This window comes from Malus sylvestris, chromosome 5, assembly GCF_916048215.2.
Source record: "Malus sylvestris chromosome 5, drMalSylv7.2, whole genome shotgun sequence".
Classification (NCBI taxonomy): domain Eukaryota; kingdom Viridiplantae; phylum Streptophyta; class Magnoliopsida; order Rosales; family Rosaceae; genus Malus; species Malus sylvestris.
The window spans coordinates 23,264,471-23,286,425 of record NC_062264.1 but is presented as its reverse complement, the minus strand read 5'-3'; the positions used below and the strand labels follow the sequence as shown (position 1 = coordinate 23,286,425).

At 38.9% G+C, this 21,955-nt stretch overlaps 3 protein-coding genes across 4 annotated transcripts; 1 reads left to right on the top strand and 2 right to left on the bottom strand.

Annotated features, from left to right (window-relative positions):
- The first annotated feature begins 314 nt into the window (after positions 1-314).
- LOC126623226 (uncharacterized) lies at positions 315-4,351 on the top strand. 2 transcript variants are annotated; one of them, XM_050292025.1, is made up of 8 exons: positions 315-574; positions 1,187-1,392; positions 1,497-1,929; positions 2,030-2,237; positions 2,842-2,949; positions 3,039-3,128; positions 3,275-3,344; positions 3,904-4,351. In XM_050292025.1, the coding sequence occupies exons 1-8, from the start codon at positions 339-341 to the stop codon at positions 3,969-3,971; spliced, it is 1,419 nt and encodes a 472-aa protein (XP_050147982.1). In that variant the 5' UTR covers positions 315-338; the 3' UTR covers positions 3,972-4,351. The 2 variants fall into 2 exon arrangements, with proteins under 2 accessions (XP_050147982.1, XP_050147981.1); XM_050292024.1 differs by having other exon boundaries at positions 316-574; positions 3,039-3,188.
- Positions 4,352-4,864: 513 nt separating this feature from the next.
- On the bottom strand, positions 4,865-6,344 carry LOC126623230 (uncharacterized). The gene has a single exon (XM_050292030.1). It carries the CDS (start codon positions 6,142-6,144, stop codon positions 5,188-5,190), a length of 957 nt encoding a protein of 318 aa, XP_050147987.1. The 5' UTR covers positions 6,145-6,344; the 3' UTR covers positions 4,865-5,187.
- Positions 6,345-7,204: 860 nt separating this feature from the next.
- LOC126623224 (pentatricopeptide repeat-containing protein At2g21090-like) lies at positions 7,205-10,099 on the bottom strand. The gene is made up of 2 exons (XM_050292022.1): positions 8,050-10,099; positions 7,205-7,388 (listed from the first exon to the last, which is right to left on the bottom strand). The coding sequence occupies exons 1-2, from the start codon at positions 9,879-9,881 to the stop codon at positions 7,361-7,363; spliced, it is 1,860 nt and encodes a 619-aa protein (XP_050147979.1). The 5' UTR covers positions 9,882-10,099; the 3' UTR covers positions 7,205-7,360.
- Between the last annotated feature and the right edge of the window lie 11,856 nt (positions 10,100-21,955).

The following is a 21,955-nucleotide window of genomic DNA, read 5'->3' as shown; positions in this document are numbered from 1 at the left end:
CGGGAATACTCACATAGGCATTTCAACTTTTCTCTAGCCACTATCGTGCGATTCACCAATGATAAGAATCACACTTAGGACGTGCTGTGTGAAATATATGCTTACATTCGTTTTTAACCACTAAACCACTCCGTGGTGGTTAGTTTCTACACAATTTGATTCTTATGTTTTAGCAATGGATTTTTTCGTCGTCCTGAAAATAGAGCAAGAAAATGTAACTCAGCTCATGGGCCTTCAAAGTCGCAGGCAAAAATGTAGGTGATGGGTAAGCCCAAATTTCAGCTGGCTAATCCACAAGTATCAGAACGCAAAATCCCTGGAGCATAATTCACTCTCAAATGTCGATGAACAAAAATAAGAAGAGGAAGAGAAAGGAGGAGCGACCTGCGACCCACCTGAGAAACAAATACTCCGAGAACACACCCGACTTCGCTCACTTGGCTTCTTTGTACCCCTCTTTCGAGCCCTTCGTCTTCTTCTCCCGAGACGATCGGCCCAGAGTTGACTGGACCGACTTCAACGCCACCCGGGAACTCACTCGGGTCCTCCTCCTCCACGACCACCGCCTCAATTGGTAATTTTTTCTCATCCAATTCTGCATTTGCTTAATTGGGCAGCTCATAGAACTTGGAATACAGGGGTTTTGACTTGAAAGTTTGTATCTTTTTCGATTTTTGAGGTTACCCAGTTTCTTGTTTTAGCTGAATATTCTTTGGTTTACTTGTTTTGTGTAGCGGCTGTGTCGAAAACTTCTGATTCTGTCACTGAATTTATAACCATGCCACCTTAATTAGCTTCAAAAGTTTTACTAGGATCCCAGTAGGCATGAAAGTATGAAACATTGCAGCCTGTGAGGTTTACTTGGACGATCAAATTAAAAAGGTTCCTAATCTTGGTACCATCTTCGTTACGCAGATAAAATCGTAGGTTTAATGTTACATTGAGGACACAATTATACTTAGCTTAGTAATGTGATAAAGCTATTGCGGCTTTAGCTTTTATATCTCCAAGTCCCAGCTTATTGTAACTCCTAACTCATTGTATAGTTCCCTCTCAAGTCTCGCCTTTTTGTTACGGTGTGTAAACCCAGTTGAATACTTGATTCCTGAAGTCTATTCAGTTAATGAAGAAGCATTTTCATGGGGGTTCATAATGTAGGACGTTCAATGTGAATTTGATTTCCCAGGTGGATTCCAGATGGGCAGCTGTGCCCTACTGTGCCCAATAGATCGAATTACATTCATTGGATTGAAGATCTTCTCTCATCTGACATCATTGTGAAGACTACAAGCAATGGTGATAAAGTTAGGGGCTTTGATATTGGAACTGGAGCAAACTGCATATATCCGCTTCTTGGTGCTTCTCTTCTGGGTTGGAGCTTTGTTGGGTCAGGTTGCTTATTAGTTGTTTTAGTTAGCGTTTTCATACTTGGTTTTTTGAATACATCAATACTTTACAACCTAACAAAGCTTCATTTTCACCGACCTTGGTTGTAGATGTGAGTGATGTAGCACTAGAGTGGGCAGAAAAAAATGTTAGAGATAATCCACATATTGCGGAACTTATTGAAATTAGAAAGGTTGAAAGTGTTAAAGAGACCCTTCCCCTGGAAGGATCGCCAAATGGGATGTTGGATGGTACTGAAAGAAAAATAGAATTGACTGAGAATATGGAAAGTGAAGCAGTGACTTTGCCCTCCTCTTCATCCACATATCACGGGCCACCTATTCTCCTTGGTGTGGTTAAGGATGGTGAGGAGTTTGACTTCTGCATGTGTAACCCTCCATTTTTCGAGACCATGGAGGAAGCAGGACTAAATCCAAAAACTGCATGTGGTGGGACCCCAACCGAGATGGTTTGTCCTGGTGGAGAAAAGGCTTTCATCACTCGCATTATTGAAGATAGCGTCACATTGAAGCATACTTTTCGGTAATGTTCTTTATTACCCATTATGTTCTTTCCAAATCTCTTCTGTCTCAGGGTAATCTTCTCAGAAACTTAGCTCTTATGTCTCTCCATTGACTTGCAGGTGGTACACATCAATGGTTGGTAGGAAACTGAATGTCAAAATCCTAACATCAAAGCTTTGGGAAGTTGGAGTCACCATGGTAAAGACAACTGAATTTGTCCAAGGCCAAACTTCTCGATGGGGGCTGGCCTGGTCCTTTTTGCCTCCTGCCAAGCAGTTAGTGTCATCTCATATGGCTGTGAAGAACAACCTCTCTTTCATGCTTGAGGTTTGTTTGTCTTTCTTTTATATTGTTTCAACGATCTCTATTTTTCCAATATAAAAAATGTACCTACCTGATATTCTGAACGTTGCAAATCAGAAGTTGTGAGTTATCAACAAGAGGTCAAGGATTCCCTTAAACCCAATGACCCACCCTGACAAATACCCATCCATTTGATTGTTTGAATGACAAACCTGCTTTTAGAGAAGACTAGGAACTATTTTGGTATAAAGGTCGGTGGCAATTATGCCATTATTCTAATGTCAATTGGAGACCTACAAGATTGATATTCTTGAGTTTTTTTACGAACAATTCAAATTTTTGAAAGATGAATACTTCTTAGTCCTTCTCTGCAATAACTAGTACAACATTGCGGCTTCCCTAAAGTTGCAATTCCAGGAGCAGTGAGCTGAAAAGATTTTAAAATTCCTTCCATTTTTTATGCCACATTTTGCACTAGCATATATCGTTTGTTTCTATAATATGCAAATTCGTGCTTATTTAGGAATACAGTAAGCATCTATGAGGACCGAGAGGACTGACTTACATAGTTTCATCTCATAATTTCCATTATCTCTTGCATTTTGTCATTGTCTTGTCTGCTTTGCAGGGCCTCGACCGAAAATTTGGTGCTATACATGTATTGGAATCAACCAAATCCTTTTTCAGCTGTAGCGGTGCATCGTGTAACTTGAACACATCCTCATTTACACTCGACGTATGCTTATCTGTTAATTTGTTTTTTCGGTTTATTTATCAAGTGATATTGGTGTGTACTTACAAGCAGCACTTTCTAACTTTTAACAGATCACCGTGACAAAAGATCACTCAGATGCAATCTTGAAGGGTGGGCCACAAGATTATGATAGAGTTTTCAGTTGTGAAGATAAGCAACAGGCATCCACAAGCTCAAGCTGTTTGAACTTGCATTCAAATAATCTAGGTTTTCGTGTTTCGGTACGGTGATGTCATTAGTTGGCTTGTATATGGTGACATTGTCTTTAGAATTTGTGCTTGACTTTTACAAGTTTTCTTTCTTATAGGTCTTTCAGCAAAACCCAGGGACACTTCTGGTGAAAGGCTCACTACAGCAGAGAGATTGTCAACTTTCAGGTTTTCGCCTACCTATTTCTTAAATTTTGTTTATAAATTTTATTAATATAAACATTTGTACTACACTCTGGTGATGCTTTTACATGTTTTTTTACTAGCTTTGAGCTGTCACCAACATTAGTGCAATCTATCTTTCCTTGTGCGTGTGAATGATTTGGATCGCCAAAATGATTGACCTACAGATGTCTCAACTGCCTTGTTGCCTTGCATTCATACTGTTATGAATTATCGCCATAACTTTTTCATATGTTACTTGTTCTCATCCACTTTAGTTTCCGTTATAATCGGTTGGATGTCGCTAAATTTTTAAAGTTGTATTTTTTCAACTTGGAGGCAGCTCAAAAAAAATATGCTAAACACTCTCATTAAGAATGATAGTGATGATCACAGCATTATGTTTTTTTTTTCACCATTTGGCCAGCAAAACAACATTCGTATCTTTCGTTTACTTTCCCAAAGAAAGAATAGTTCATTACATCCAACACAGTTAACTTGCAGGAACTCTCTCCAAATGTTTTGGATGTAAAATGTATAAGATATGGTTCTATTTTAATTGCAGGAGCATTCTCACCAATATTCCAACGACTTGAGGAAGATCTGAAACAGAAATTTTGTAGAAGGAAGTAGACCACGGTAGAGCTTTCCTTGTCTAATTCCAGCAACATAGCAGCATCGGATATACAGGCATATCTGAAGTGGTTTGTTCTTAACTAGAAGATATTGAGCAGAGAATATTTTTGTTTTTGCATGCCCTGCTTTTTCCCTTGTAATCTCCGGTCCATTTTTCACATCCCCTTGTAGTTTTCCCATTGTTTTGTATGCCCCCAAACGCGTAAAACATACCTGCAATGATGTGTATATCGCACTCGTAATTGATGGTACTGACTTGAACACATCTTGTGCCGCTCTTCACTTTGTGTTGTATTGTATGCCATACTCCTAACATGAATAAATTAATGTGGCAGACATTACTTTCTTTCTTTTAGAAAAGTGATAAAGTTTTCTTCTTGGCAACCAAGTGTTTCTCAAGATGCCAATGAAAGGGGAAGCTGCATCATTACCCATCAATGTCGTCTCTTTGGTAGGTCAAATCTGATATATATTGTAGTCATGTTGAGAGTGAATCCCGGGAAAAAGAAGGACCCGCATTTTTGTGTTTTATTTTTATCATCGTGGAAGAGGGGATTCGGAGCTTCTTATAATTTGGAAGGAGGATTTACTACTAGATCAAAAGTTGGATGGTCGGAAATAACGAAAAGCTAGTGGGTGGGAAGTTTTTCTCACATTTATTTACCTCGGTTAATTATGATTCATGTAGACGAAGAAATTTGGCCTTGATTCATGTCATCAATTTTTCAAATGAATGATTATCTGAAAGCGTTTTTAGCCATTCAAAATACAGGCCTGGGCTAGTCGTGAACTCGAAATTCTTATTTTGAAGATCTTTATGCTGTCTTTGGACTCCTTGGCATGCTCAAGCTTACATGTTGCAGCTGATTAGATTCATTAGAATATTTAGCTTTACTGCAGAGACATATCAACTTTTATTCACAGAAAAGGTTTCTTCTCCAGCAAGAATGTGCGATCACTACATCTACTTTACACCCTTCATATTTTACATTACAAACACATAAATAAACCTGCAGATAATCACACTAACAGCAGAACGACGCGTGATACGTTTGGAACTCCGCCACCTTGATATTCCCGCTATCCCTTAAGAATAACAATCCAAACTCTATGGATGTAGAAAATAGTAACAAAGTAAAAAGGATTGAGTTACTGTGGGATGGAAGATTAATCAACCAGAAAACAAGAACAAGACTGCACAGACATGGAAACTTCATGCCTTCCCTTCAACTCTTGCATATGTAACCGCAACGCAAGCGTCCACGAAATCCTCGTCTATAAAATCTGTAGAAAGGATCTGCAACCTATCCGCAATACCTCTAGAGAAGCACTGAGTTATAAACAGCCTCGCGTATCCATGAATCCGTCCCGTCACAGGCTTGACACACAAAACCGGGTTATCAGCCTTGGGCGTGACCGTGTTCTCCACCCTGTAAAAGAACTTCCTTGATGAAACCGGCGGCTGATTACTCAAATGTTTCAGGTTGCTCTCGAACTTCGTGGATGGCAAGTCAGTGTCGATCCAGTTGTCCTTCAAATGCCCTGCATTCCACAGAGGACTCCCTGCCTTCGGCTGAGGTGACTTCCTCGGCTTCCACACGCATATCACTCTCTTCGGCAGCAGTTCCGAAATAGTCTTGTCGAAAACATGATCATCTTGGGGGATTAAAAACTCGCCGAGCTGATCAACCAAGTACTTATCAAATTCAGGAGGATCTTCGTGGCCGAATTCAGTTCGGATTTCGAGTATTATGATCTCATACTGCGTTTCGGACAAAAACTTCTTGACGTCGCTGATCACAGCATCAACGTTGTAAGTGAGGAGGACTCCGTGGCAGACTTTTCGGTCCTTCTGGATTCGAATATCGAGAACTCTGGCGCCCTTCTCGAGCTGCTGGTAGATGGACAGATTTTGACACTGAGCAAAAGGCCTAGTGATGAACGGAAATCCAATCTTGTTGGTTGCAGAGTCATGAGTTCCAGGCCATACAATCTTGTTTATGTGAAGTTTCTCAGGGTTGATCCCAGCCATCCAGTTTTTTTTGTCCGAAGGCTTGTAGGCACATGATGGAAACTCTTCACCACAGCTCTGGTGAAGATCACACAGTGTGTGTTTTTCCACCGCGATCGCCTTCCGACGTTCTACCTGCTTCGAGACATGGGAACCCATCTCCAATATGAAAATTGAAGAAGAAGAAGAAGAAGAAGAAGAAGAAGAAGAAGAAGAAGAAGAAGAAAACTCTTTTTCTTCTACCCTTTGGTTGTAAATGGAGGAAGTTGTGCAGAAAAGACTTTATTGTTGCAGGACCTATTGATGTGTATAAAAACTGATTATTGTTTATATTAAATGATTTTCATCTTTTATTCTTTCTTTTTTTCTTTCAGTACAGCTGTTTGTTTTTTGTTCTTTAATTTTTTTTTAATTTATTCAATTCAAAAATATAAAAATAAACAGTGAGAAAAAGGCTTGAGGAAATTGTTTTCTTTGTTTTCGTGCATAAATAATAATAAAAAATATATCTTCAAGGTTTGATTAAGAAGAGGGCGAAATGTAATTATCTTTATTGGTGGAGAGTCATGATCGATGTGTCTTTTTTAATCGGTTGGTACAATTGTATGGTTGTCCTAAGCTGTATAGCTTTTCGCTGTTGGGTTTGATATCTTTTGTTTATCTGTTAACAAGAACTGTAGTACCTAAAACATTTCTAGAACGTTTTTGCTCGTCACTCTTGATCACGGTGTAACATTACTATGCCACTCAATTCTGTTATCATTCTTAACTAGGGTGTAACATTACTATGCCACTCGATTATGCGACCTATATATATAAAAGTTACTCATAACTTCATACTTTAGTTCATGAGATTGTCGACCGTCAATCATTTTGATCATTAAAAATTTTCTTTAAATTGAAGAAACCACCAGTTCAAGTACAGGAATTAATTTGACAACTAAACCCTCAACTTAACGGAGATTTTTCATAGAATGACCAAAATGATTGATGATGGACAATTTCAGAAACACTTCTATCGATTTTAAATATTAAAGACCAAACTGATAATTTATGTCAATCTCAAAGACAATTTTAGCTAAAAAATCCCCTGGTACACATGACAGATATCGAGTCGAATAGTAACATTAGGACATCTCTGTAAGTTTAAGAACCGTCTGGATTAACCATAAACTATGGCCAAGAAGGATACCCATCTGATAAAGTCAGAGCACCAAATGCCAAATAATTGAAGGAAATTGCAACAATTGCGGATTTAACACCACTGAAATTGACAAAGATAATCACTACATCTGTTGAATGCGAACTCTAAACACTGATTTGAAGGTAAAAACAATGTTTACTTGTCATCTAATCAGTAATCATCACTAAAGCATCATCCGATCGGACGGTTTTCACTGCATCTGGAAAACGTTGTAGTCAGAGAAAAGACATGAATGAACTGGAAGGTCATCTGAACAATTCAATTTCAATGGTCCGCAACCACATTCCTAAATTAGACAAGCAAGAAATTGACAAGAAGCTAAAACCATGAAGTTTCATGGGGCCTGCCGTGTGAAAATAGTTCCCGTTGGATCCGAACTCTATAGAGTAAGTTCGTATTCAGGATACGGATCACTTGCAGTCTCGATCGAAATAGAAACGGTACAGAAGCAATGAGCAAATGTTTAAAGAGATTATGAGACGTTCTTGAGAGGTTTAGCATAACATGAGCTGGCACAGTTTTAGCAGCATTAATCCAACCTAATAGTTTCCACCCATGTTCACTTCTTGTGATCGGAATGAGAAATAAGCATACTATGCAAGTTCAAGTGTGGTAGTCCCTTATGAATAAAGAGAAGTGAATGATGCAAAAACTAAACATAATACCTTCCATGCGATCAGAAATTTAGATTTTATTGAACAATTCTCGCACGTATATCATTTTTTGAGATTCAAATCTAAAGAATCTGAAAACGGTAGCTTACAAAAATGCTATGAACTACAAAAATTGAATGGATATGTTATATCACCAGTTCTCCCTATTAAAACCCCCCGCAAGGTAACAAATCATCAAACTTTTACCTCAAGGAATTAGGTACTGAAACATCTTCTTCCATCTGGCCAGCTAACTGTTCCAAAACTGAGTATATTTCTTCTTTCAGAGGATGCAACCGATCCGATACAGTGAAAGCATTCACTCTATTTTCAACTTCTATCCAACTAAGGGCTCGCTCTTTCCTCACTTGTCTCTCATCCATAAGCTGTCTCACCTTCTCTACCAACTCCCATTTCCCATGTTCGGCATATATACTTGAAAGTAATACATAGGCACCAGAAGATTGAGGCTCCATCTCAATAAGGTATTCAGCCACTTTTCTTCCCATCTCTGTGTTTCCATGAATTCTACTAACACCAAGTAATGCATTCCAAACTTGATCCCCACCTTTACCTGGCATATTCTTGAGCTGGTTGATTAACTCGTCAAAACGTCCAGCTCGACCCAAGAGATCAACTAGGCATGCATAATGTTCTACATCAGGAACAATGCCATGATCACTAGTCATGGACTCGAAAAAAGTAAGCCCTTCCTGCACTAGACCAGAATGACTACATGCATTGAGAATGACCACAAAGGTGGTCCTATCCGGCTTCATGCCTGATCTGACCATGTCCTCAAACGTCTGCATTGCCTCTATACCTTTACCATGCTGTGCTAAGGCAGATATCAACGTGTTCCATAATACAGTATCTTGCTTATCACCCATGAGCTCGAAAACTCGCCTTCCTGCCCCTAAATCCCCACATTTTGAATACATGTCGATAAGAGAGCTCACAACAATTGTGTTGGGTCTAAAATTATTTCGTACTAAAGACGCATGTACTTGTTTACCATGCTTAAGTGAGGCTATACTAGCACAAGCACAAAGGCAACTACTAAACGTAAACTGATCAGGTCTAACTTGATAGAACATCATCTCTGTAAAAAATGCAAGGGCTTCATGCCCCAAACCATTTCTAGCATAGCCGGAAATCACAGCTGTCCACGATACAGGGTTCTTCTCGGGCATCCGATTGAACAATTCACTAGCTGATTCCATATCACCAAATTTTGCATACCCCGAAACCAGTGTTGTCCAAACAAGAACATCCTTCACATGCATGTTATCGAATACTTTCCTCGCATCTCCCATCTCCCCGCATTTGGCATAAGCATCAACAACCGAACTAGAAAGCACAACATTTGACAAAAATCCGGCAACCAAAACCTGCGCATGAACTTGCCTAGTAAGCCCCAATTCCTTCAACTTCACACAAGCAGTCAAAACACCCGCAAAACTAAACTCATTGAAACCAATTGACAACCTTCTCAACTCTCTATAAAACCTCAAAGCCTCATCACAAACTCCACTCTGGGCATAACCAATGACCATGGTGTTCCACGACACGACGTCCTTCTCCGGCATTTTATCAAACAAACTCCTGGCCTCACTCAACTTCCTCATCTTAGCATACCCAGAAAGCATATTGTTCCAAGAGTACAAATTCCTCACAGCCATTTTATCAAACACCCTGCGGGCTTCTACATCATCGGCACACTTAAAGTACATACTTATCAAATGGTTGGCTAAAAACGTAGAGGGGTGCTTGAATCCAGTGAGCTTCATATGGATGTGAACCCATTTGCCTTCTCGGAGGGACCTGGCGGCGCCGCACTGTTCCAAGAGGAAAGCGAGAGTCTTGGCGGGTAAGCGGATACCCTTTTGGACTAGAAGATCGAGAGTGGAGAGGGCTTGCGAGAGATTTCCCTGAGAGCAGAGCTTGAGGAGAGACTGGACGACGCAGGGAGGCTTGGTGGCGGCGAGGAGTTTAGGCTTGGTCAGAGGAGGGAGAGAGGGGGAGGAGAAAGAGGGCATTACAGAGTGAAACCATGAGAGGTTTGGATTGAAGTCTTCATCTATGGTGAGTTTGTGGCGGCAGTTGTTGGATCGGTGGGTCTTGAGGATTCAGCTCCGGCGAGCATTTCCGATAGTGGATAGTGGTGATGATTGAATCGACAGTGACAACTGACAATGGGCCTCTGGACATTGATCCGACCATTGTTTTTTGATCCGTCCCGTATTAACTCGGTTCGGCCTTACCCGGTGACCCAACTGCTCCTTTATTTATTTAATTTTTTTATTATTATAATAATAAAAAATCAATCAGACGTGAATTAAGCCAGCTAAATAACACAACCATTTCATCCGGGTAAGTTAGAGTAGTTTTAAGATAATGATTGTTAAAAGACTAAGGATAGAAATCAAATATACGGGAATTACATTTGCAAATGTAGGCCTTAAACATCTCTAATGGGCATTTTAAATAAGCTCCTAGCCAAAAGACAGTAAGAATTCAGAAAATTTCATGTACGTTCACACTCCCTATCTTGCTTCTAGGATAACAAAATCTATATGAGCTCATAAATCTGTAAAATGTAAAAAGAGTTTTTAGAATTGATTACTATTGTTTTAATAATATTTTAAATAAAAGCTTAAAAAAACATGTATATGCACCCTGATGCAGATTCGATCTCCGTGTCTTCTAACAACTGACAATTTAACTCAATAACACTATTATATGTAAAACACAAAACATATTAGAACATACATTTGACTACTTGTATTTAGTCCAATTAGTACAACTTAACAAATGACTTCCAACTCTCTGTTATTAGAAGTTCACGCTATGTACTGATTTTGACTTTCATATGAAAAATGCAACATATATGGGTCTTGAATGACGACTCAAAACTTACAACCTACCATGCCATGGACTCATTATATAAACTTACAACCTAACATGTACATGCTTCATATGAGCATGAATGTTAGAATTAGATGCTAATCTTATGGCAAACTGATAGTTATACCATAAATCATAAGGAGTTGACAGAAAAGAACCACGTCTGAAAGATATAAACTCTTGCTTCTTAGCATACAAGAACATAAGATTTGGCACTAGAAACCACACAAAATTCACTTGTGGTTCTTCTGTCAGTGGGATGCTTAATCCAGTAAGCATTGGAGAAAGCTTGAATCCCAAAAGTGGCTTTGTGAAACCAATTATCATGATCCATAATCCCTTTGAAATATTATAGAATTCGTTTTTTTAGTTCCTAAATGACATTCCTGAGGCATGTTCATATGTTAACAGGCTTGATTGACTGCAAATGAAAAATATGGAGTTGTCCAGTTGAGGTATGGCAGTGCACTTATTGTTAACTTATAAAATGTCGAATAAACTAAGTAATCTCTCTGAGAGTTTTAGAATCCCGTAGGTATAAAACATACTTTAGCTCCAAAAATGCAAGTTACTTTCAACAATCCGTATTCATATACTTGACTTGTGAAATGAAAACACCTTTATATGATCTCATGACCAAGGAAGTAATGGATTGGTTTAAGGTCTTGAGGGGGACATAATTTACCCAGATAACGGATAACCTCTTGGCAGTATTCATCATGGTAGTCGGAGAACTAGATTGATCAGCACGTCGTTGCTAACTACTAAGGCAGTGGATTTAGATCTTGATATATTTAGATTTCAATTTTCTCCGGTATCTCCACACACACACACACATATATAGCATACAGTTTAGTAAATTTCCTAAATTGTTTTGGGAAAATAGATAGACCAACATATCCATATGTTGACATTTGTAATTAGTTTTATTTTCCTTATTGTCCGATATTATATTACCACCGAAACCAAGCCTTTCGCTGCTCCAGTTGTTGTTCAGTCTGACAACTTCAATTTTAATATTGGAGTGTTGTTAAATGAACACAACTATGACAAATGGGCACCTCTCATTGAGATGCACATAGCCAGACGAAAGAAGATGGGATATTTTTTGTGGCTCGAGTAAGGTTCCAGCCAAAGACGATCCCAAGTACGATGATTGGTAATTTGAGGACCAGAAAGTCAGGAGTTAGCTTCTATCCTCCATGAAGCCGGAACTGAGGAAGCGATATATTCGCTTACTGACTGCAACTAACATCTGGAAAGCCTTGAAGACTGCTTTCTTTGATGAAAAGAAAGAAGTGCGATTTTATACCTTGAGTTAGAAGGCATCTCGCCTCCGAAAAAATGGATGACCTGTGTCTACCTACTTTGGTGAACTCACTTAAATTTTTCAAGAGTTAGATCATTACAGTAAGGTTAAGGTATCCATGCTTTGTGAAAAAGATATTAAGATTTATCATGAATCACATGAGCGGTAGCGAGTTTAACTTCTCCTAGGATGCCTTGCTGATAAATTGGAATAATTTCCTAGTGAGGTTTCACGCAAAGAACCAACTCAGGCCTTCAACCATCATATGCCTATGTACGTTGCAAGTCAAACATGAAGGATGTTATGAAGGGTGAGAGGGAGAAGACTGAAGCAATGGTTGTTCCTAATCGCCTCAGAATCAGTCTAATTCATCTGGTTCAGGGGGTCGACCGTACACTGATTCATCTGAACGCACTGTGCGTAGCAAGTATGCCCATTGCAATCTTCCTTGTCACTCAAAAGCTATATGCTACGAGCTAATTGGTTATCCCGAAGGGCGAGTTAAAAATTGTGATCCTCACCACAATCAACAACGTGCTGCCATTGCTGAGACAAAGGATGAACCAGAACTTATGGCTGGGCTAGCCACTGTAAGAATAAAGAACATAATCACCAAGACCAAAACATGAACTACAACTTAGAGAGAAATATTCAGTTTATGTATATGAGAAAATCAGCAAGAAGAACATACCTGCACCTGTTGCAGAACCCGAAGCCATAACCGCAAGCTTTCAGTGTGCCTTCTCTTCTCTCGCAGATTATCAAGAGCTCGACTTACTAATAGGATTAAGTCCAAAATCTGAGCGTATTTTCTGTGAGAAGAGAGGCCACTATATATATACATATAATCTTTACCATAACTGATTAGGATTCCCTATCAAAATCCATATAGGAAACAAAGCTTGTTTCCTTGTTCTGATCTCAATGCTGTACAAAATCCCTTTTTAAAAAGGATTAGCATTCCTTTTATTAACAAGACTTTTCTATCTAATTGAACACCTATAGCCGGTCCTAAAATTTCTCTATCTCATACTCATATTCTTACATTCTCCCACTGAGCATGAGAACAATTTCAAGTACTCAGCCTATTCAACCATTTTCAGATAGAAGTGATCACTAAGCCTGTTAACAAAAGTTTTTCAATCACAACCAACTATCATACATCTCAAAATGCAGAACGCTTGTAACTGTATTACCACAATAAAGCAAACAGTTTTGCAAGAGTCACATACATTCAATTTGTATCCTCAACGTTGTGAACTTGATCAATATCAGCAAATAAGCAAAATAATTTGCTCCCACTATTTCACACCATTGTCAGCAAAATTTAAAATAAATCTTTGCTTCAAAACAATGCATGAATCAACAACTCATCAACAAATGCTTTAAACAGACTAACCATTATAAAAGCAACAAATGAATTATATCAAACTTTGTTTCTCGAAACAATAGACCATCATTACTAATCTCAATTCGACAAAATAAACAAAAAACAAGACTACAAATCTAATACTATCATTATTCAGCCATAAGCTTTTAAAATTTAAACTTGAAACCTGTCTATATCACTGCACCAGCTCTTTGAACTTCACAGCAGCAAACAAACAACCAAATTGTAACAGATCACTCCCACTGATCAAATGATTCAAGTATTCCCATCCGAGAGACATGAGCTTTAAACACTCCAATCGGCAATGCCTTAGTCACGCCCCTGCACGTGTGGCGGATTTTCAAGCCTACACGTAGACAATAACTGGGTGACGTGAAGCGCGTGTGGTCGTTGGGCTTCACACGTGGACAACCTTGCTCTGATGCCATAATGAAATTAATGTGTTCCACCATAAAACCAATTGGCAATATGAGGAGTAGCCCAAGATCATATAAACACATAGCAAACCTTGTCCCTCACCAATGTGGGACAACTCTCAACATAAGTGCGATGTTTGTGAACTGGCTTATGGCCAATGTGATGTTTTCAGTTTCACCCAGTTTGACTAAAAGTTTGGTGCCATTTATGTTAGTTCATTACGATAGTTAGGTCTGTCTAAGCTTGCTACTTTAGGCGGTGCCTGTTCGTTTGTAACCTTTATTGATGATTGTACTCGCATGGCGTGGGTTGTTTTGATGAAAAACAAGAGCAACATGTTTTCTGCATTTCATAAATTCCATAAAATGAGACATTTCAATATAAAAGCACAGGTACAGGTACTTTGTAGTGATAATGGCTGAGAATACGTAAATAATGATCTTTGAACCTTTCTTAATGATCATAGTACTGTTCATCAAACAACTTGTCTGTTTACACCACTAGTATTCCCTAGCACGAACATCGAGGTGTCACAAATGATCGGCGCCTAGAACAATTATCAAAGCACATATAAATGAATATCTTAGTGAGTGGAGCAACTTTCATACCTATGACTACGGCCAATTTGGCCGGCAAAAGCCCAAATTTCATAAAAACCCGCCGGAACCCTAGATATGGGTGGTTCTTGATTCGTCCTCAAATGAACTCTAATGCTCTAACCACTGATTGGGCTTTGTTCTTGACCTCTTGAGGGGTGTTTTGGTGGTGGTAATTGAATGGAAACGCTTCAGATTTGATGGATCTTGGCCACGGGTCTCACGACACCCACGGGCGCAAAACCTCTCAATTCCAAACCCAATTCTCTCAAATTTGAAGTGGAAATGGTAAATGAGGAGTATAATTGATGAATGGGATTGATGAATCGGCCTAATTCGACGGAAAAATGGTGAAATTCACTGGAGAACCCACCGTTTACAACCCAGGTCGTGGGTCGAAAGGAACCCGGCCAGTTCCTCCGTTTTTTCCCTTCTCTCCTTTCTCCCCTCACCCATTGGTCACCCTCTTCTCTCTCCTCTCCCCACTGGTCGGTTCCTCCTTCCTTTCCCTCCTTTTTACACCATCTCTACCACCCATTTCATATTTCTTTAAATCTGGGCCACACACGTGGCTTTCCAGATTTTGCTCCAAAAATCTAGAATTTTATAGATATTAACCAATTTACAAAAATGCCCCTAACTTTAAACGTTAATAACTTCTTCGTTATAACTCCAAATCACGAACGGTTTGTGCCTACACGTCCATGAGGTCGAACTCTATCCAAACATGTCAAGAAACATGACAAAATATATGAGACTCACATATGTCCTCGAAAAATCACGCTTTGCCCCCAGGGCATTTTCGTAATTTCACGTATTAAAATTATAAAAACTATAACTTTTAGGGACGGGCTGTTACACACCATGAAACTCGTGGAAAAGAATATGAAATACATGAAATAATTATTTTTTAAAATTATTTTAGCCATTGGATTTAAATTTGAACTGTTATATTTTTTTCGTAACCGTTAGATTTGATCATATTAGATTTTAGCGGTTGAATTCAATGAATTTATAATCTCTACTAATTAATAAAACACTCATTGTCAACCAAAACCCTATGAAATTACCAGTTTAACTCTCTAATTAAAACAGAATATGAATAAGAAATATAGGGTAGAAATGTAATTTCACACAACCAAATTTTGCATTTTTTTTTTTGCAAAGCCTCACCTACATGTAATACTAACATATCTCTAATTAAAAAAATTAAAAAATTAAAAAAAAACTTCCCACTCCCACATTCTCTATCACTCTCTTCCTCTCTCCTTCTATTTCAAAAACAAAAATAAAAAATTTTCTCACACACTTTGTGTGTGCCCATATGCTAGTATAAAACAAAAAAAAAGTACATATATATGGTGGACTAACCCACTAACCCGGGGTGAATTCTAGGCTAAATTTGCCCCAAAAATGAGTTTTGGGTAAAACTCATATTTGACTCATGGGTTGGATCATTGGAGCAAGTTGAAGTAGATTTATAATCTAAAATTTGAGTTTTACTCTAAGAGTTAGAATATGTCTTAGCATTATCCTCTTATAAATGTGAACGGCCCAAACTCCAAAGCAAATTCTTGAAAACGGAAAAGGATCCTCACCGGATTTTTTTTCTAGGGATTTGTTTGGATCCGATTTTACACCATCGGCCCGAGTAATCGAGGCCATTGAGTGAGTATGGTTCTCAACCGTCGGATGGAAAAATGAAGATATTTTAAAGGATAATATTATGGATTTTATCATAATAATTATCTTCTCGGTATTTTCTTAAACCAGATAAATAGGATGCGATTTATATCTCAAATAAAGCGGCACAATTCAAATTAATGTGGATGTTTGGATGTGGATGTGCGCTCCAATTCAACACATAAACTGCCCTGCGCAAACCCTCGCTTTCGCAAAACTTCTCAACAACCTTGAGATTTTTATTTCCCTTTTCCGTCGACACATTATCAGTTTGGATAAACAGCAAAGTGAAGGCAACCGGCGAACATCGTTAGTTTGGATAAACAGCACCGTTGCCGTAGAATCAGCCGACCGCGGAGCACCTTCAGTTTGGATAAACAGCACTGCGTCGAGGTCGACTGGTTATCTATCCAAGTCTCGGTTGAAAAGGATTTTCGAATCCTTATTGGCAGAGGTCATCTCATTAGCCTTCTCGACGAAGTGAGGTATTACGAATTACTGGGCTTGGCACATTGAATGCCGAGTTGTTTATGATTGGTTATTCACAAGTGGGTTTTAGAGTTCGGCATCCTGACGGCCGAACCACTTTCACAATCAAGACGTACATTTGTTTGAGTACTTGTGCCCGTATAGTCTAATGTTGATTCGACGTTCTTATACTTTAACGAATATAATCACTGTGATCGAATCCGACGCCGACGATTTGTGAACTTCGCAGAACTAGTAGCCTTGTCTTCAGGTTCTAGAACCTAAAGGCCGAGACGTGTTCCTTCCTCGGCCGCAGTCGCGAGATCAAGAAGTCAGCAGCGCACCCAACGCAACATCAACACATTTTACTCCTCGGCCCAGCTCTACCGATAAGTTGGCACACCCCGCAAATAGCTGAAGGACGTGGTTAGTTCATTAGTTACTCAGCCTGCACACCACGTAGGCTTGGTAGTTTTTAGGGTCAACATTTTGGCACTCTCGGTGGGACCAAGTTCTAAAACTACGAAGTTCACATGATATATCAAGATCACAATCAGGATGAGATTTGGAACCTATTCAAGGAAATTGTCGAGCAACAAAAACTCCTTGACCAAATCCTTCAAGCAAATGAAGAAAGGCAAAAATCTTTCTCTCAAATGAGAAATGTGAAGGTTCATCACAACTTACAAGATCAATGGTTAAAAGAAGATAGAGCTCGATTTGATGAGTGGCTCAATAAGAAAACGCTATTTGGGTTCAAATTAATTCCATTTGAAGAATGGTTGGATCAAAAGGCCGAGGGGCAATTTTTCACTTTGGCCACAACCAACATTCGGCCTAAGAAGATTGTTGAGACGGCCGAAGAAGAACTTAGGCCACCTATTTTTTCGATCGAGATTGAAATTATGGTAGGCCTAGAAGCAAAAGTTCAAGTTTCTGAGTCACAAATCGACTTAGAAAATGATTCGTCAGAGGAGTGCCCTAATGATGAACAAGGCTGAGACATAGGCCTAGCTGAAAAAACCACGCCAATCGATATGATTATTGGTGATAAAGCCGATATGGAGAAATCCCATTCGGCTAAGTTATTCAAGTTAAAAGCCCAAATTAAAATGTCAGGGGGCTTCATAATTGTTCAATGCATTCGACGGCTGAAAATAAAAAAAAAATTTCACCAAGTCACAAGTATTTGAAGATTATTCTTTGTTCGGCCTAAAGCAAAATCAAATTGAGACTTTTGATATAAAGAAATCTCGGCTTAGAATAAAACATCATTGGGCTCCTCTACTTTATCGTTCGGCCACTTTTGTTTTCTTTTGCTAAAAAAAAAAAGGGAATAAATTATTTTCTTAACCATTCGGCTCATCGGCCGATGTAGAAGAAAATAGAGGGGCAACAAGCATCCTAACCATGGACCTGAAGGAAGGTAGCTTACATCAGGATGCCATTACCAATAAGGAAGGTAGTAGGCTTCAGCCTATGAACGTGTGGTTGCAAGTGTGGAGTTATGACCAGTTCCAAGTTATGTCAGAATACCATTGGTAAAGATAAAAGTTTCGTCGACACCTGTTCCAAGTCATGACAAGATGGTGTGGCAATCCAGAAGATAATGTGTTCGGTTTAAAAGTTGTTTCTAGCCGAGCCAATTTTGGACTTATAAGTCTATCTGGTATAATCGACGATTGCTCGCCGAGAAAGATTATTCGCCACATGCTGCGTATAAGAAGATAAGGGCTGTGTTGTGATTTTTGACACGCCACATGATGCCAATTCTTCTTCATTTCCCCATGTTGTATTCATGGAAGGCCTTATTTGAAAAAGAGGAAAAAATGATTGGCGTGGAGCCCATTAATGGAAAACTGATGAATTTCCTTAAAGCCGAATGATGGTGGTTTTGATGGTGTGACTTCGGCCTAATGCTTCTCGAACTCGCTCTTTTTTCTCGGCCCCATATGGTTTAGCCACTTTTATTAGTCGCTAACATATATATACACGCACACACATGTCGAGCTCGATGAGATGGTGCTCGGCACAAGTTTGTTTTGTGTGTGTGTGTGTGTGTGTGTGCGCGCGCCAAAGGCACGATAGACAAATCACATAAGTCAGGTTACCTATTTAGTCATGATTGCTGACAATGGGTTATATATATGCATGGCCGACAAATTATATTAGGTAATCAGGTTACCTATATATCTCGGCCCTCGACGCCATTTGGTTTTCCTCGGTCCAAATTTTTCGAGATGGTCGAAGAGGTTATTTATTAAAGTGGCTGAGCCTTGTATAGAATTGTGGCAGCCGAGGAAGATCGTAGCGTTGGCAATACACAGATGTTGTTGCTGAGTAAAAAGTTTCATTATCGGCGATACGAGAGTTCTTCGATTGCATAATTTCCTTAACCATTCGGCTTATGAGCCGAAGTTCAAGGAAATTGGGGGGCAATGTTTGGACCCAATTTTACACCATCGGCCCGAGTAATCGAGGCCGTTGAGTGAGCATGGTTCTCAACCGTCGAATGGAAAAATGGAGATATTTTTCCTAAAGGATAATATTATGGATTTTATCATAATAATTATCTTCTCGGTATCTTCTTAAACCAGATAAATAGGATGCGATTTATATCTCAAATAAAGCGGCACAATTCAAATTAATGCGGATGTTTGGATGTGGATGTGCAGCACAATTCAAAATGAATTTAAAATTCATTTAGTTGGGGTCAGGATGCATGCAACAATAAAAATGATGGTTTTGGGTGATGAATGAGATAGGAAGTCTAGGAAAGCTAGGCTTTTGGTGATGATGTGATTCCTAGATAGGCTTTTCAGTTTGTTTGAAAAGTCATAGATGACAAACGGATCAGTTTTCTTCCTAGAGTTTAAGTCGCAGTTGAACACCGTCAACCAAGCACATATCAACCCAAAGTCCATTTGAGATAAATACGTCTCATTAAACACGTGATCTCATCATGAAATACTGTTTGGCTTCGCATAGGCACATGATAAAGATGCATGCAGATTATACCAAGGTTCTAAAAAACGCTAGGCGCTAGTCGGGCGGTTGGCTAGCGCCTAGCGCCTAGGCGGCTAGGCGGCGCCTAGGCGGATTTAGGTAAATTTTTTGTATATCCTGTGAATAAGTGTATATTGACACTTACAAAACATGTAGAAAATGTACAAAAGAAATATTTCTTTCAACAAATGAAGTAATAATCATATGGTATACTTGAGAACAAGGCAGTGCTTGCGACCACTAAAGTGAAATGTGATTTCCAATCTTATGTCCAATGAATGAGCATTCTCAAAATTAGACACTGCTTGTAACTTGTAAGTATGGAAGACTAGAACTATAGAAACATTCAAGTCCAACACTACTAAGTCAAATGTACAAATGTTGCACAAACATTTCACATAATAGAATTAACATCAGTGAGTACGAATGATGGGCATACATTTCATAGAATTAACAACGAGTCAAATGTTCGAATGCTACACATGCAGACACTGACATAAAAGAAAATTGAGCTACGAAAGTTACTAGGCATCAAACTCTTCTTCACCATATCCCTCCAAGACTCTCTCCGTGTCGGACTCGAACTCAATTTCTTCATCATCTCCTTCTTCTTCCGTGTCCTCATCCAATATAAAATCATCTTCATGAAGTTCTCTTACTTCAATATTTTTAGAACTCCCCCTAGGCTCTAGGGAACTACCTACCTCCGATGTCTCTCCAATTCCCAAGCCAAGCTCAAGCTCTTCATCACCACCCTCCACAATCCATCCTTGAGCCATACTAGCTTCACTTGCAAGCAATATGTCCACCTTCTTCTCCTTCTCTCTTTTCTTCTTGTTCATAATCCTTGCATTAAATTGGACATAGACTAAATTATTTAACCTTGTTGTATCTAGTCTATTCCTTTTCTTTGTATGTATACCTTCAAAAGAACTCCAATTTCTTTCACAACCGGATGAACTTGTAGTCAATGAGAGTATCTTTATAGCTATCCTTTGCAAATTAGGCACACCATTTCCATAATTATACCACCATGCAACTAATGAAGAAAAAAAACACACAATTAGTAATGAAAAATAAGTAGTAAACTCAAATTTAATAAATAAAATATAAGCATATGTGAATATTCATACCCGGATTATAGTTTTCATCATTCTCAGCGCATCCAAGTTCGGCCAAATGTCTTCCAAATCCACCTTCTTTTACTCTATACTTATGCATCTCAACATTTATCACTTGGTTTTGAACCTCATAGTTATCGGGGAAGAACTTCTCAACACAAGTAAAGATCCCCTCCATGACAATTGGATCATGTTGTATGCTTTGATTTTTGAAGAAATAATAAGGGTTCAAGAGGTAGCCCGCCAAATGCAATGGACTATCAAGCCGCTCACGAGCTTTTTCATCAATAATTTGAAGAATTGGTTGATAGTTGGCCTCATTGTTCTTGAATGTCTCTTTAATCTCCATCTTTGCTTTTTGTAGCTCTCCATACAAAAACCCCATTAATGGCTTCTTATCCCCATCCACAATTCGAAGCACCTTGAATAAAGGTTCAAACACTTTCAAGCAAAGTAAGACCCCACTCCAAAAATGTGAACTCAATACAGTAGCATATGCCACTTTCCCCTTTGTAGTCTTGACATGTTTGCATTGTTCCCATTCTTCACTAGCAACCATAACCTTCAAGTCTTTTTTCTTATCCATCAAACTTTGCAATGTGAGGAAATAAGTTGCAAATCTAGTGACTCCGGGCCTTATTATGTCTCTTTTCTTGGTATGCTTCCTCATCAATGCCAAAGTTTTATGATGTGCATAAATGAAGATAGTGAAAGCCTTTGCCTTGTCAATAACTCCTTTGAACCTAGGGAGATTACCAATCCCTTGAAGCATGAGATTCAAAGTATGAGTGGCACATGATGTCCAAAACATATTCGGCCTCTTTTTTTTCATCATGTTTGTCGCCGCCATATTGTTAGAAGCATTATCGGTTACCACTTGAATCACATTTGGAGGCCCAATTTCTTCAACACACTTGTCAACATATTCGAAGATATATTCCCCGATGTGTGCTTCACTAGAGCATTCCTTAGAAGAAAGAAATATGGTGCCTTCCTTGCAATTGACACATAAATTCATTATGCTTCTTCTTTTTCGGTCACTCCAAGCATCGGTCATGATTGAGCAACCATTCAAAACCCACTCTTCTTCATGTTTCTTGAGTGAATTTTTTACTCTTTCTACCTCTTCTTTCAATAATGGCTCCTTTAATTCATATTGGCTTGGAGGTAGGTAACCCGAGCCAAATTGACCAACTGCTTCCATCACACGCTTGAA